Source organism: Orycteropus afer, unplaced genomic scaffold (genome assembly GCF_000298275.1).
Source record: "Orycteropus afer afer isolate SDZICR_OR568_19922 unplaced genomic scaffold, OryAfe1.0 scaffold00057, whole genome shotgun sequence".
NCBI lineage: Eukaryota > Metazoa > Chordata > Mammalia > Tubulidentata > Orycteropodidae > Orycteropus > Orycteropus afer.
The window spans coordinates 9007431-9023480 of NW_006921644.1; the positions used below are offsets into that span (position 1 = coordinate 9007431).

General features: G+C 49.3%; 1 protein-coding gene across 1 annotated transcript in view; it reads left to right on the forward strand.

Annotated features, from left to right (window-relative positions):
* Positions 1–16050, forward strand: part of USP10 (ubiquitin specific peptidase 10) — a 78156-nt gene that overhangs the window by 60532 nt on the left and 1574 nt on the right. Inside the window, exons 9-13 of the mRNA XM_042780735.1 lie at positions 468–567; positions 1561–1738; positions 4233–4398; positions 11373–11517; positions 12809–12874. Of these exons, the coding sequence (XP_042636669.1) occupies positions 468–567; positions 1561–1738; positions 4233–4398; positions 11373–11517; positions 12809–12874 (655 nt within the window). The remainder of the gene's footprint in view (positions 1–467; positions 568–1560; positions 1739–4232; positions 4399–11372; positions 11518–12808; positions 12875–16050) is intronic.

The window sequence follows — 16050 nt, forward strand, 5'->3', positions numbered from 1 at the left end:
TTAGAGGCTGAGCGCAGGCACCAGTTAGGTGGCTGTCTTAAGTCAGTCCAGTTTTCAGACGACGTGTAAGCTCTTGCCCTCCAGATTCCATCCCCACAAGTGCAGGTGACGCACTGGGTAGCTCATCCCCCCACAGTGAGAATGGCAGCCTGTGAGCTTGTCGGGAGGCGCTCGGGCTTCCGACCCTCACTCTTCTACTTCATTTAAGCAGAGAAAGCAGTTTTCACACCACAGGAGCAAGTGAAAATTCCCTATAGTTCCTCTACCTGGAGAGAAACTGTTTAATCATTTTGTTTTTTCTGGGGGTCTCCACTCTGTCGAGAAATAAAAGCCGTGTGATTTGATGTGTGTGCTTTTCCTTTCATGTTCCTGAGCGTGTCAGGGGCAGGTCTGAGTGTGCACAGTCTAGCCTGCTGACCCGGAGCATGGTCAGGACGGGTCAGTGTGAGTGCGTTTGACCCTTGCAGGGCCGGCAGGAAGACGCGGAGGAGTACCTGGGCTTCATTCTCAACGGCCTGCACGAGGAGATGTTGAATCTAAAGAAACTGCTCTCGCCCAGTAACGAAAGTAAGTGACGCCGTGACTGTCGGTTCTGTAAGTGCGAGCATTCCTTGAGAACTGTGTTTAAACCCATGCCGCGTACCCGTAGGGTGAGGTCCCCCATAGTCATCTGCCCTTCAGAGTCGTCGTGACTCATTAGAAAACCATTCACTGTACCAGCAGGCAGTGGTGGTCCGGGGCTGGAAGTCTTGCCTCCCACGTAGGAGGCCCGAGTTGGTTTCCCAGCCAGTGACCCCGAGTGCGGCCTCCCCCGTCATCGGTGGTGGCCGTGCTGCTGTGATGCAGACCAGGCTTCAGCAGGGCTCCCAGATGGGGGCCGCTGGGAGGAAGTGGGACCCCGCGTGGGCCACAGTGGTTCATCCCAGCTCAGTGACGTGCTGCAAGGTAACCTACATTGTTGTGTCCACTGAGGATGTGGTATTGGAATAAATCAGGAAACCTCCTTTTTCCTTCAACTGTTAATTAGGAAAGTGATAAAACCTGCGGAAAAGCCAGAAGAACAGTTCAGTGAATACCTGTGTGTGGCACTAGATTCTGCAGCTGTTAACATTTCACCATTATATATCTTTCTGCACGTGTGTGCGCACACACACACACATCTGTACACATCTTTTCCTGAATGATTCATAATTGTCAGATACCAGTGCACCTTTCTGCTAAATCCTAAAGTGTGTGTGTCCTAAAGAAAGGCAAGAACACTCTCCTCCATAACCACTAGTCCCTTCCCATATTACAGGAGCTAACAGTAGTTGCTTAATAAAATCCACGTCCCAGGCAAGCTTCGGAGTTCTCCTCGTGGCCCAAGGATGCCCATTACAGTGGTTATTCAGTCACAGATACAGTAGACTTACATGTTTGTATGTGTTTATAGTGACTTTAGAGCATGCCCTGATTTTGTTTTTAAAACTCTGAATTGACAGATCTGTTTAGGTGGTCAGTGCAGAACCTGGTTTTCGGACTGTTGCTGTAACTGGTCTAAGCAGACTCTCTCCTTTTCAGAACTCACTATTTCCAATGGGCCCAAAAGCCACTTGGTAAACGAAGATGAGCAGGAAGAACCTGGCGAAGGAAGTGAAGAAGAATGGGAACAAGTGGGCCCCAGAAATAAGACTTCAGTCACTCGGCAGGCGGATTTTGCTCAGACCCCCATCACTGGCATTTTTGGTGGACACATCAGGTCTGTGCTTTTCTGGAAGAATCGAGCATTTGCCTTTTCCAGGGTTTTGCCGTCGTGGGAAGGTGGGAAGGGGTGACGGCCCCGAGGGCTTTTGGAATCGATGGTTCCCTTACCCTCCCTCCTTGCTCTTCACTTGCTGGTCCCACTGGTCTCACCCTGCCAAGGCTGTCAGCCATAGCCGTCACCTTGCACCCTTACTCCATCCGCACTCAGTTCCTCGAGGCCGGCTGGTCACAGCTCGATGGGAAGAAGAAAGCAAATGTGTTGACATACGTGGTGTGTTAGGCTCCATAACCAGGTGGAGCCAGGACAGGAAACAGGCATGGAGAGAGGGCTGTTTAAGGGCCACAGCACTGAGTAGGCAGGAGTGCTGCGGCCTGCGTGGGGCCCTGTCAGCCAGCTGCCTTCTGCTGGCTAACGAAGTCCTGACAATGTTGATTCGTTTATGTTCGAGCCTCTCAGTGCCTGGCTGTGGAACTCAGTAAAGCGCTTACTGTCTCCTGGGAGATTTACTCTCCCGAGGTACTAAGAGTGCCCCATTCTGACGTAATTTGCTCTCTGGAGGCCTCTCAGCGTAACCTCCTGGAGTGGTATTTCAGGGAGACTCTTAACATACCTTTTGCCCTAATGTGTGTATCCAAAGAAATCATGCCCTTTTCAGGGTATCATGAGTTTGTTCACACTCTGTCTCTGCTCTGTGATAACGTCCATTGAGCAGCTGGAGCAGGCTCATGAAACCTCCAGAAGTGCACACAGGTCCACTCAGGAGCAAGTTCATGGTCCTGTCTAGAATGAGACTCAGGGAGCCTGTGCACTGACCACATGCCCATGAGCTGGTCATGCCTGCTCTCTGCTGTCAGCTGGCCTTGCAGGCCATTTTCTGTCCTGAAGTGGCCTGTGTTGGCCATGTCCACTGCTGCTGCACCACAGCTGTGACCATTCTTGCCAGATTTGGTTCCTTGGGATGGGCTGTGCTTGGCAGGGAGGCAAGCTAGGATCCAGGTTGGCTAGTGGCAATGAGGGAGTCTGTCTGTGTCCTTAGGTGTCTGTGAAGCCTAGGTGTTAGGGTTGTTGGACCACTCACTGACAGGGGAGCAGGCAGAAGGGAACAGCTCAGATGTTACAGTGGGTGGAAGCACCTCTGGGGCATAGGTGGGTATCACATTAGCAAGGCCACAGGTGACCACCATACCCAGAGATCCCAGGTCAGTCTGGGAGTGACCAATGGAAAATAGAGTCCACTGTGGAGAAATGACTGCCCCTGAGTCAAGGCTGTGTCATGGCCACTAGCCTTGGCTTCTGTGGGGTCTTTGTATTGAAAGGGGCTGTTTGCAAGCTAGTCCTTTTGGAAAATGGCACAGCAGAAATAAGGAATTAACTCAGAATTCAGGGGCAACTGCTTGTCTGTGGATCACAGTCGCCATGAAGCAGGCTTCCTTATCAGACAACTTGAAAGGTTTTATCCTGAAATTCAGGCCTTCCAGTGTTTGCTTGGTTTCCTCAGAAAGACCCGCGTGTGTGCATGCATGTGCGTGTGTGTGTCCATGTCCCTGATTCCTGTGTTCCCTGCTTTGAGAAATCATGGGCCCTTGAAGAAGCCTGCTGCTTGACTTTTTTTCACTAATTTTAATGACTGGTTTTCTCACTGTTGCTTTCTGGAACCGAGGGAGTGGCTGGCACTGAAGTGTTTGTACTAAAAAGGCGTGTGGAGATACTTTACGTAGCTTGTGGCCGGAAGCTACGCGTGTCCCTCCAACACCAGGCCGGAGGACCTTCTAACCTGTTCTTCCCAGCAGCTGCCTCGGAAGCCGGAATGTCCCCACACCCGTTTCGTCCCGTTTGTAAACTAGGTCCCTCGGACGCAGAAATAGAAGCCCTTGTTGAGCTTCTGGGACGTTCCCTCGCTCAGGCTAATGAGCGCTGGCCGAGCACACAGTCTTCACGCAGAGAGATTAGAAACAGAACAGTGAGGTGAAAATTCAGTTAAGGAGATAAGATTGACTTGGGACTTTTCTGCTTGGAAGGGTAGTGGCCGATTTTCCTGGAATGTTAACTTGTTTTTTATTGCACACGCCATCCTCTCTTCTTTTTTCTAAGTCCTTTGTACTGGGAAAATGCCATTAAATAGATGCTATTCAACTTGGCCTTTACTGTTTTATTAGAATAGGCTAGGATACTTTGAGAAAACCAAAGCCGTGAACATTGTGGGACTGTCCCCAGATAGCAGCCTTTACTAATTGGTGCCATCAGGGATAGGGTGGGGTAGAAGATTTGGAAGAAGAAAGTATGGTTTCCTCCAGGCACTTGAGTTGGGACGGTTTACTAGCTGATAGATTTAAACACTTAACTGGTGGTATTCAGCAGAAGTCTCTGTAACTCAGACATGAGTTTTGAAAAATCTTAGGTGGGCACCCACCTCTCTCCTGCTGTCGTCTGAGAGGAGCCGAAGCAGACGCTGCCTCTTAACAGTTCTGGTCTTGTTGTCGATTCTTAGGTCTGTGGTTTACCAGCAGAGCTCAAAGGAGTCAGCCACACTGCAACCGTTCTTCACACTGCAGTTGGACATCCAGTCTGACAAGATCCGTACCGTCCAGGATGCACTGGAGAGCTTGGTGGCCAGAGAGTCTGTCCAGGGCTACACCACGAAAACCAAACAAGAGGTATATTCACAACCAGCCCTGACCTTCCCACTGAGGTGCGCTGTGTGCTGGGAAGAGCTTGGTTAAGAATCAGGAAACATATTGGAGTTCTGCCCCTTCACCAGTTGCTCAACTTCTCTAGACCGAAAGTTTCCACATTTCCTGAACGAAATGGTCGAAACAGATGGTCCCAGAAATCTCTCTTAGCCCTGAGTTCATGTGCTGGGACCATTGGCTCCTCCTTGGTGTTTTGTTCTCTGCTACATTTAATTTCTGACAACTGAATTGTGATGTCACCAAATTAACACCACCCCTGATAGGCTGGAGCGCTTGTTCCTTGTGTGCTAGCGATGTTTATTGGTCAGGACACAGAACAGATTGCCAGCGCACTCCAGCTTGCCTTTTATGGCGGCCTGTCGGGGTGCTGGAGACTGTGGAGGAAGCCTCGGGGTTGCTGTTTCCCTGCTGGTGTGAGAAGGGGCATGTCTCAGCCTCTTAGGTGGCACAGTTCAGAAACGGAGACCAGCTGAGCTCTGTTCTTTGTCATATTGGGAATTGGACTCTCGTCAGCTGTGGAGTGACTGCTGGTGTGGTCTGCTTTGAGTAGCATGAGCACTCACTCGTTGCTGGCTGTCTGTGTGCCGCTTTACGTCTGTCTTCTGGGAGCTCTGGTAGCGTAGTGCCTAAGGCATTTGACTGCTAACCAGAAGGCTGTTGGTTCAGCCTCTCCTCGGAAGGAAGGTAGGGCAATCTACTTCCGTAGTGGAACTGACTCATCGGCAGTGAGTTTGGTTTTTCTTTCTGCTCTGCAGTAAGGGCTTCTCTGGTACCTGGATGCATTGCTTTGTGGTGGAGAATCCACACAGATGAGGTGGGCAGTTGAATGCAGATTAATCACAGGCAGTGCTGAGGGAACAGTTCATAGCATTCCTAGGAGGTTTATTTAAATACTAGGGCAGCGTTTGGTGGCTGTCAGCCATTATGTTCAGAAGAAATAAGACATCCCAGCATAGCATACCTGCCAGCACACTGCATGGCTGAGGTAGACCCGTTTTTGTCTTGCGGCTTGTCCTCTGTATACAAAAGCACAAAAAGTAGGATGAGGACCTCTAGTGCACCTACTGTCCCCTCTTTGGCTTTGTGAAGCCAGACACTTATAGGAGCTGCAGCCATGCCCCAACTCCTACCATGTTTCCCAACTTGCTTCTCACAAGCAGTTTTGCTTAACATAAAAAAAAAAAGTGGTTCAGGACAGGACACTTGGCAGTTGGCTTACGTCACTAAGCTGAGAAGAGCCTGGCGGTGGGAGTTAAAGGCAGAGAGTGTGAGTGGGTGTTTGTCGGTTAGTGTAAGGTTAGGTGTGCGGATCTGGCTGTGGGTGGCTTGTCAGCGTGGCGCATTTCTGTGGCAGTTGCAACTCTCCGGAGATGGGATTACTGTCCTGGCAGCCATGAGCACTGTTTGTGCTTTGTTCTCTTCTTTCAGCCAAACCAGGGAAGTCTTAGCTGCTGTCTGGCCGGGGAGGTTTTTTGTGTCTCCCTGGGCTGCCCCGAGTAAGGTCCTTTCCTGATGTCGCTGTCCTCTGTCTCTTGTTCCGGCTGTAGTTAGGTTTCACCTTTGGGTTGGAGGAGGGACTGGTCCAGACAGGATAGTAGTCACCTAATGAGAGAGAGTGGCAAGCAGAGGCTGGATAGCCTACTCAGATTTGAACTTGAGTTTGGCCTGAAGGACCGCTTCAAGAAAGAAGTTGTGCTTGGGTGGTGCGTGGCTTGGTGGCTGGTGGGCGGTGTGTGTAGACATGGGCAGGGACTTGTTAAAGCAGAGGCCTGGGGAAGGGGTGTGGGCAGCAGGCGGGAAGATCTGTGCAGGCGGAAACGGCCTTTGTGGAGTGTGGGTTCTAAACTTACTCTTTAAATTCCTGAGTTTCATTGTATTCTTTGTAGGTCAAAAGTCTTTTCTGTATGGAAACACAGGAAGGAAACTGAGACAATGCAAGTACTTGCAATCACGGAGAAGTCTGGTTTTGTTGGGTAATTAGAAAATATGCCTTAATTTGGAACCCCACAAGACACATCTGAAGAGTTGGGATTAGCCACGCGATGAACTGACTGAAAGGTTTCAAGTTAGAATCCTAGATCGTTAGTGTGAAAAATCAGCCAAAATTAACCTGGTCCAACTCTGAGGATTCATCCTAAGTGAGAAAGCTGGAGCCAGGAGTCCTCATCTCTGGTCAGCTGCTGTGCTGAGCTCCCACTTTGCATTCATCTGCAGATGCTTCTTAAAGGTGCTGCAACAAAAACACAGCGAGAACCTGAGGAAGCGCAAGGCTTGCTGCCCACCCCGGGTCTTCATCTAGGTGGGAGGCAGGCCTGGTCCTGGAAAGCGAGGAAAGCCCAGCACTGGAAGGGCTCAACGTCCTTTCCAGAAGTTTGATGTCCTTCCATACCTTCCACCAGCAGTCAACGCAGGCCTCTGGAAGTTTCTGTTTTATATATGCTTCTAGTTTTTGGATGATTGGCTTTTTAAATATTTCTAATAAAAGGATTGGGAGCTCTGGTAGCGTAGTGGCTAAGGCACTTGACTGCTAACCAGAAAGCTGGCGGTTCAAACCCACTAGCCACTCCCCGGAAGGAAGGTTGGGCAATCCGGAAACCCAAGGAGGGGTCGCTATGGGTCAGGGCTGACTCGACGGCATATAACAACAATAAAAGGATTTTCCAAATAAATAGAGGGAGCATCAAATAAGTAAAAACGGCTGTAAATGAAAGGATGAAACAGTGTTTGTGAAGATGTGGTTTCATAAAAAAGTAAAATCTAGCTCTGTTCCAGAGCAGCACAGATTTGAACTGTGAAAGTGTGCTGCAGGGCATGTACTGAATCCTGAAGAGTGAGACGACTACAAAACTAATAGGCGTCAAGTTAGTAAATACTACGAGAGTTATTAAAAGCAGGTTAATACCCCTGAGACTATGGCTTCTAGCTGCCCTTCAGGTCTGGAATTGAACCCACTCCTGTAGCTTCCACCCAAACAAAAGACAGGCATATGAGGTGAACATTTACATTAGGTAGATACACTCTTTGGAGAGAACACTCATGGGAGAATAGAAGGGCTGTGCATGCACAGGGAGACAGCTCAGGGGGCAGGAGTACATGGAGGGAAGGACACAGGGAAGAAATAACTCTGCGTAGGAAGTGGGAGAGAAGCTGTTGCATTGTGGGAAAATGCAGTCAATGTCATGAGGCAAAGTGTATGTGAACTGCTGTATGGAAGATGAATTTGCTCTGTAAACTTGCACCCAAATCACAATAAAAATTTAAAAAAAAAAAAGGAAGGAATACACAGAGCCACTGTACCGAAAAGAATTGGTTGATGTCCATCTATTTTAGGATCACGAAACAATGCACAATATTGAATGATGCAGGAAACATCAAAAGAAGATGGAAGGAATACACTGAGTCACTGTACCGAAAGGAATTGGTCAGTGTTCATCTGCATCAGGAGGTGGCAGATGGTTAAGAACCAGTGGTATTGAAAGAAGACATCAAAGCTGCACTGAAGAAATTGGCTGAAAAAAAAAAGACCCTGGAATTGAAGGAGATACCCCTTGAGATGTTTCAGCAAACAGGTGCAGCTCTGGAGGCCCTTACTTGTCTATGCCAGGAAATTTGGAAGACAGCTACCTGTTCAACTGCGTGGAAGAGGTCCGTATTTATGGCCATTCAGATGATTGAACAGGATGTGGAAATTATGGAACAATATCATTAATATTACAAGTAAAATCTTGCTAAAGATAATTAAAAAATGATTGCAGCAGTATGTTGACAGAGAACTTCCAGAAACGGAAATTGCATTCGGAAGAGGACGTGGGACGAGGGAGTCATTGTTGGCGTCAGTTGGATCTTGGCTGAAAGCAAAGAATGCCAGAAAGAGGTTTACTTGTGTTTTATTGACTATACAAAGACATTCGACTGTGTGGTTCATAACAAATTATGGATAATGTTGTGAAGAATGGGATTCCAGAACACCTCATTATTCTCATGAGGAACCTGTACATAGACCAAGAGGCTGTTCTTCAAACAGAACAAGGGGACACTGCATGGCTTAGAATCAGGAAGGGTATACTTCAGGGCTGTATCCTTTCACCATACTTACTTAATCTGTATGCTGAGCAAATAATCTGAGAAACTGGACTATATGTAGAAGAATGTGGCATCAAGATTGGAGGAAGAACCATTAACAACCTGTGATATGCGGACAACAGAACCTTGCTTGCTGAAACTGAACATAACTTGAAGCACTTACTCATGAAGATTAAAGACTACAGTCTGCAATATGGATTATAGCTCAACATAAAGAAAATGAAAATCCTCATAACTGGACCCCTAAGGAGCATCATGATAAATGGAGAAAAGATGGAAGTTGTCAGGGATATCATTTTACTTGGATCCATAGTCAACACCCATGGAAGCAGCAGTCAAGAAATCAGATGTCATATTGCACTGGGAAAATCTGCTGCAGAAGACCTCTTTAGAGTGTTAAAAAGCAAAGATGTCACTTTGAAGACTAAGGTGTGCCTGACTCAAGCCATGTGTTCTGGTTACCTAGTGCCGCTTTGACGAGAAATATACCACAAATGGGATGGCCTTAACAAACAGGAGTTTATTCTTACAATTCGGAGGCTTTATGTCCAAGTTCAGAGTCCCAGGCTCTAGGGGCTGGGTGAAAGCCCCTCTACCTTGGGGTCCAGCTCTGCCTCCTGCTCCTAGCCCACTGGAGCTAGAGGCATTTCTTCACTCAGACAGCTGCTGGCTGCTGAGGCTGAGAAGCCCCAAGGTTGACAAGTAAAAAGGCACAGTCCCAATGTTACCAAACCACATGACAGGCTTTTAACTTAAGTCCATTGTAAGTCCCAAGGTCGGCAGAGCATAGCAGGCTGCTGAGCAATGACACGGCTACATGCAAGGTCTAAGCGTGCCATAGGCTAGAGACCGTTTCCAAAGTCTTCTCCTTATATACAGGAAGCAGACCACATACTCAAAGGCAGCTACACAGCTGCTTGTGGTAGATCCCACCATGGAGTTCATTGCCAGTCTCCTCATGGGGATTAACTACCACCAGCTGCCCAGCCACTCAACTAGGCCCAGTCAAGTTGACACACAAACCGAACTACCACACCATGGTATTTTCAATCACCTCAAGTGCATGTGAAAGCTGGACAGTGAATAAGGAAGACCAAAGAAGGGTTGATGCCTTTGAATTGTGGTTTTGCCAAGGAATACTGAAAATACCGTGGACTGCCAGAAGAATGAACAAAACTGTCTTGGAATGCTCCTTGGAAGTGAGAATGGCCAGACATTGTCTCACCTCCGTTGGTCATGTTGTCAGAAGGGGCCAGTCCCTGAAGAAGGATATTACCGTGTTTGGTCAAGCGGAGGGTCGGTGGAGATGGGAAGGACTCTCAGTGAGATGGATTGACATGGTGGCTGCAGGGTGGGCCCAAGGATGGTGAGGACGGCACAGGACCAGGCAGTGTTGCATTCTGTTGTGCGCAGGGTCACTGTGAGTTGGAGCAGTGGCACCTAGCAACAACAACAACAAAGTTTCCCTTTTAATTTTTTTTTCTTTAAATTTTTAAAATTTTGTTGTTGAGAATATATGCAAAAAACATAAAGCAGTATTTTATACTGGATGGTTTAGTGACCTTGATTCCGTTCTTTGAGTTCGGCCACCGTTCTCACCTGAGTTGTGCAGCCATTCCTACCCTCCTTCTCTGAGTTGTTCCTCCCTTATTAACATCAACTCTCTGTCCCCTAAGGTTCCTGTCTAATCTTTTGGGTTGCCATTGTCACTTTGATCTTGTACAGATAGTTCTTGGAAGAGCTTAATGCTCAAGGCAGACCATTTTTTTTTATTAGTTAAGCTAAACTGTTGCTTGCTTTTAAGATTTCAGGGGATATTATTCTTGGTTTAAGATTTAAACATTGTCTCAGAGCAGTAATTTCAAGAGGTTCATTTACCCTCCATGGCTCCATGAGAATTTGAAATTCTGTTCTGTTTTCCCCCTTTTGATTAGGTTTCCTTCTACAGAATCTTGGATCAAAATGTTTAGTAATGGTTGCCAGGCACTATCCAGTTCTGATCTCCTGGCAGAGGAGCCACTTGTTCATGGAGGCAATTAGGTACACTTTGCGTATCCTCCTCCTACTCCTGCCTCTCCTTTTACCGCAGGTGAATAGTGAAATAGTGACCAATGGTCATACTCAGGATGGCCTCTTGCAAGCTTTTAAGACCCCGGGCTCTCCACAGTGAAATAGGAGGTAGAACAGAAGCACCAAACACATTACTAGGCCCATTGACCAGGCTGTCCGTGACCCTAAATCATAAACCAAGGAAGTGAATCCTATGTGGGATTTGGTTAGGACAGAAGTGGCCTCAGCAGCTACTGTTTTTTTTTAGGGGGGGTCATTGTCATAAATACATTGATGACACAACTTTTGCAGGTACACCCAGTAAGGCGTACAGCTTACTGGCAGCAAGGACACTGATCAGCCGGCAGTGCTGGCCGCCGTCAGTGCAGTGTTTCCAGCCGTTCACCTCCCTTTCCTGCCTCCATCCTGCCTCTGGTGACAACTGATGAACTTTGTTCTCTGTATGTTGCCTTTCTTGTCGTCTTACGTAATTGAGGTCATAGAGCTTTTTCTTTCTATGTCCCTTTGTTGTTAATGCCGTAGAGCAAAGGTTCTTCCCCTCTGGAATTCATGGGTAGGCTTTCTGGGGCCTGGTGAGCCTGTGACGCTGTGTTAGGGGATGTGTGATTCTTCAAAGAAGCGTGTCAGCAGCCTTGTTAGAATTTCAGGAGATTCCACGACCAGACATGGATAAACATGCCTCGGGATCTGAGAGGCGTCAACATGCAGAGATGGGGGCTGGATATGTCTGTGTCTGTGCCTTGAGTAAGACGGGACGGTGTGTCCTTGTGTGTTTTGTGTCTTAGGTGGAGATAAGTCGAAGAGTGACTTTGGAAAAGCTCCCTCCGGTCCTTGTGCTACACCTCAAACGATTTGTTTACGAGAAGACTGGTGGATGTCAGAAGCTTATCAAAAATATTGAGTATCCTGTGGACTTAGAGATCAGCAAAGGTAACCCACCAGGCGGGAATCGTGGTGACGTGCTTCACACTTAGGATAGGACATCATGACTAAGGATGTTCTGTTTCTGGACTTCCAGTAGACCTTTATTAAAATTCTTATAAAGAGCTGCTTAAACAGAACAGAATCTAGTAAACCACGTCTTTAACTAGACTGGAGAAATAGGAGCTTCCAGCCTTCACAAAGTGCACATGTTTGTCTGTTTGGAGTGCATCTCTGCTCAGTAAGTAGCTGAAAGCCTGCAGTTTGAAGATGGCTAGCGCTGTTCTTTTTAACCCGTCTGTACTGTAGCAGCGAAGCACTGTTTATTGGGCAGTTCCTTGATCCTGTGACCCAGTGATACTGCAGCACCTCACTGATTCATGGTGTATGACAGTTTCCCTCCTATTAAGTGCACTGTTGGCCAGCTTGGGTGAATGGGTCTTTCAGGTGATTGAGAGAGTTCCCTGTCCCTGGCAGCAGTGACACTCACCTTACGTCTGTGACACTTTATTAGCTGGCTGTCTTCTACCAGGTCGTTGGAGCCCAGCAGTTTCGGTACATTGAGAAAGCAACTCAAGAGAGTGCCAAGTTCAAGTTGTCTGGCTGGAAGCAGATCTTAAAGGGAAACTTTCTTTGATAGCTTCCGAATTTGTAAAAAATATATTTGCTAGCACTGACACTTGACTGGGCACGTACCAAGCTGGAAGTGATTGTAAAAACACCAAGATGCTGGGCGAGCAGAGGAGAGAGCTTATGGCCCTGGCTAGTCTTGTAGAGGAATGGCCCCCACCCCTTTGTTTCCTGGCCCACAGCACAGCACACCCACATGCACCCGCCTTGCCAGTCCCAGTACCTCAGAATCTAGTCAACTGGTCCAGACCCTAGTGCATTGGGCTAGTGTCACCTTCATACGCCAACACCATGGGGTCATCCCCTCAGCCAAGGGGCTCCCGCCAGGCTCCTGTGCTGGTGGGGTTTTCCAGCCATTTCTCTCCCTCCGAGCTCTTACGTCCTTCACAGGCAGTGAGTTTTTTGGTTCTCTTTGATAAGCAGCAAGGGGGAAACAGATACCTATGAAGCTTGGGGTACGAGCCTGTGCCTTCACACCCCAGGTGAGCCTCTGCACTGGGTTGGTGGCTGCATCTTTTCTTGCTTGTGGTTGATACTTTAGCATCATCTGCCAGCTTGAATGCTTCATAGAGAAGAGGTGAGAGCAGGGTGGCCCCTCGGCTGTGGTGACTCTGTCCCTTTCCTGCAAGTCCTCTTTATGGATCAGAGCTCTTGATGTTTTGTCTTTCAGAACTGCTGTCTCCAGGAGTCAAAAATAAGAACTTTAAATGCCACAGAACCTATAGGCTGTTTGCAGGTGAGTACTTCTCTGCAACCTCATGTCCTGTCCTACAGCAACGTTAGTGGGGCTTGGTACGCAGGCCCTATTCTCCTGTCACCTCGCTAACCCTAGAGGATCGGTGCCTGTGCTGCTGTCCCCGTAGACTTCTGAAACATCTGACTTCGGAAATCATTTGAGATCGTGTGTTTTACTTGAGCTTTGGCGTTTAGAGCCTGATGGAAACCATCTGGCCCTGGGCCAACCTGCTCACAAGGACCATTTCTGACCAGGGGTCTCGTCTCAAGCTGCTCAGTTGGCACTTTGAGAGTGTGGCCTCTCCCTGCTGTGTGATGACCGTGCTGTGGAGCTGCCATGTCATTGAGCCCCCCAGCTTCCCAGACCCGTGTCCCACGTCCTCTTCCACGTGGTGCTCTCAGGCATGCGTGGGAAGGTGGTCCGAGCTTCCCAGGCCTCTTGGTCCTCTGCTCTTATGGTGGGCGGGTCTTCTGGGGAGGGGCATCACCTGCCCCCCCCCCCCCGCACCCCCCAGTCCCTGCAGCCCTCTGCCCCGGGTGCAGCCTCCCCCAGCCTCCGCAGCCCTCTGCCCCGGGCACAGCCTTCCGCCCCGGGCGCAGCCCCCTGCCCCAGGCGCAGCCTCCTGTGTGCGCTGGCCCCGAGCCGCCCACAGTGCCCACTGTCCTGCGCCTTGTGTGCTTCCCCTGTCTCTGCTCCTTCCCTCGCCCTTGCAGAGCATCAGTCTTTCGTATCTTTGAGTATCTCCTTAGCTGGTTGCCATTTTGCTGGCTTTTCTGACCTTGAGAATTTTCTGGCTTCTCCATCTGTCATCTGTTCTTTTGTGTTGCCTTTGGTGAGCCTACTTCTGCTTTTACAGTGTGACAATTGGCCGACCCTCACGTGTTTATCAAACTGCCCTGCAAATGCCTGTCATGTAGCACCTCGTTTATTTCTTACAACTACCTAGAGAGATGAGTGGTGGTATCTGCATTTCAGAAAACAGTAAACTGAGATTTACTGAACGTGATCTCACGTTGGCAGAGCAGGCTTTCAGCCTCCCCTCCACCCTCCATTCATCCCCATGATGTCAGGATGCTTGGCACTGGGAGAGGCCCCTGGCTACATTGGAGGGCACTCCAGGCGTCCTGGCCCAGTGTTCATGCTCTTCCTACCAGGCCCTATTCCTTTGGGTGTTCTCTTCCCCCCAAGCAGCTGATCTCGGCCCCTTCCAGCCTGCTGGCACCAGACAGTTGGCTGTAGGTGCCTCCTCTTGGAGCGTGTCCAGTCTACCATCTCCCTGTCATGGGTGGTGCTCAGGCTCTCTGCCCACCCATCCAAGAGCAGCAGGGGCCAGCCTGGCTTCCACAGGTTTGGCCCCATGGTCCCAGTGGACGAGAAAGTGCTTCTTGGCCTTTCCCATGGAGCCCATGAAGTGAGGGGTGATGGTCGAGGGTAGGCTACAGGACTTCCTGGTCCCCTGGAGGAGCACTGTCTACTCAGCCTCAGGGTGCACACATGCTGACCACTCTCACCAACCCCTTGAAACCTCGGCTGCCTTGAGTTGTCAGACCCAGGCCAACCTCAGAGATGAGGCCCCTGCACTGGTACAGTTTCCATCTTGTGTATAAAAATACCTTTGCACAATGGCTGGTTGTTGTGTACTAAAAAGAACTCGTGAGCACAGTGCATGAGTTTCCTTAAAATCACCTGATCCTCCAGCCTGTCCTGTCAGGTGAGGTCGCCAGTGTGTGTGACATGTTACCATATTGAGTGGTCCCCTGGGCTGCCGTGGGAGGGACTGAAACGTGGAGTTGTCATTGTTGTCAGTGCCAGGTCGCCTCCAGCTCAGCAACGCCACGTGCGACGAAAGGAAACCTGCCCGCTCTACTCAGGCCCATCGTCGCGGCCTCATGTCGGTCCGCCCGTGGCGGGTCTCTCCCGCTTCGTTGACCCGGTGCTGTTCTGTTTTGAATTTTTAGAGCAGGGATATCTCCTTTATGGAAAATACAAATTATTAAACCCAAGGGTTCTTTAACTTCTACTGAGTTGATAATTTTAAAAGAGAACTCGTAACCAAACTGGTTAGACCTTCCAGGGGAAAGCCCGGCACAGAAATCCCCAGGTGACTCCCGTCGGGGTGCTGGTGGCCATCACTAGTCTCCAGGAGGAGGGCAGCACGAGGCATGGCCTCCTTGCGTTGCTCCCATCACTGGTTTCCAGCCTTGTCTGCCTCACGGTCTGTGTCCTCTTCTGGCCAGGGCATGTTTACGAGCGGCTGGTCAGGGCCAGGGGTGGAGTCCCCTCTGAGGTCCCAGCACGGAGTGTCTCTTTATGCAAAGACCACTCCTGTGGTCTCAGGGCACCATCTTGGTTTTGTCCCCCGCGTCCCCGGCCTGTGTTTATGGACTGTACCAGAGGTGACAACAGCTGCCAGAGTGGGGGACGTTTGGGCTGTTACATTGGGCTTGTCCTACCAGTTAATACCCTGCCTCTCCAGTGACTTCCCTTCATGCCCTTCCCTCACCCAGCCCACTGTGGGCTGCCTGACTGTGCCTCCTAGGGTGTTAACCATACCCTGTCTCTTCTCGCCCAGCGCCCACATCTGCTCCCGGCCGGGCCCTTGCTGCCCCTCCCCCCTTTGGTATAGAGCAAGGCTGCGTCTTCTGCAGTCTTCGCTGCACCCTCCAGCAGTTCTGTTCGTTTTAGGCCTTTGAGTAGGACTTTTGATTGAATTACAGGATTTAAAAATATATATCGGTATTAAAATACTGTAGAAAAATCACTAGTACCCCTTCAGAAGACCCTTCCTCATCTACACCCCCAAAGCCCCTGCTTGGCAGCATTGATGTCTCTCTTCTTGGGGGCACACACATGCAGGGGTGCCCTGTGTTATGGGCACTGCTCCACAGAGAGTAAATCCTTGCTCTGTCATGTAACGTGTCAGCATAGTTCAGCATCATTAGACTGTAACGTCTTCAGGGAATAATTTCATCTTGTATCCAGTTCACTGATCCTTCCTTCCAGTGAGCACTGAGGTTTGCTCTCAGATCACTGAAGATTATAACTTTTTATTGTGACTTTTTCCAGCTTTTTTTGTGTGTATGTAGCTGTATTGCCCTGTTCTTTTTGGGGGTATGTGTGTGGCTGTATCGCCCTGTTCTTTGTGGGTGTGGGTATGTGGCTGTGTGTGTCTGCAA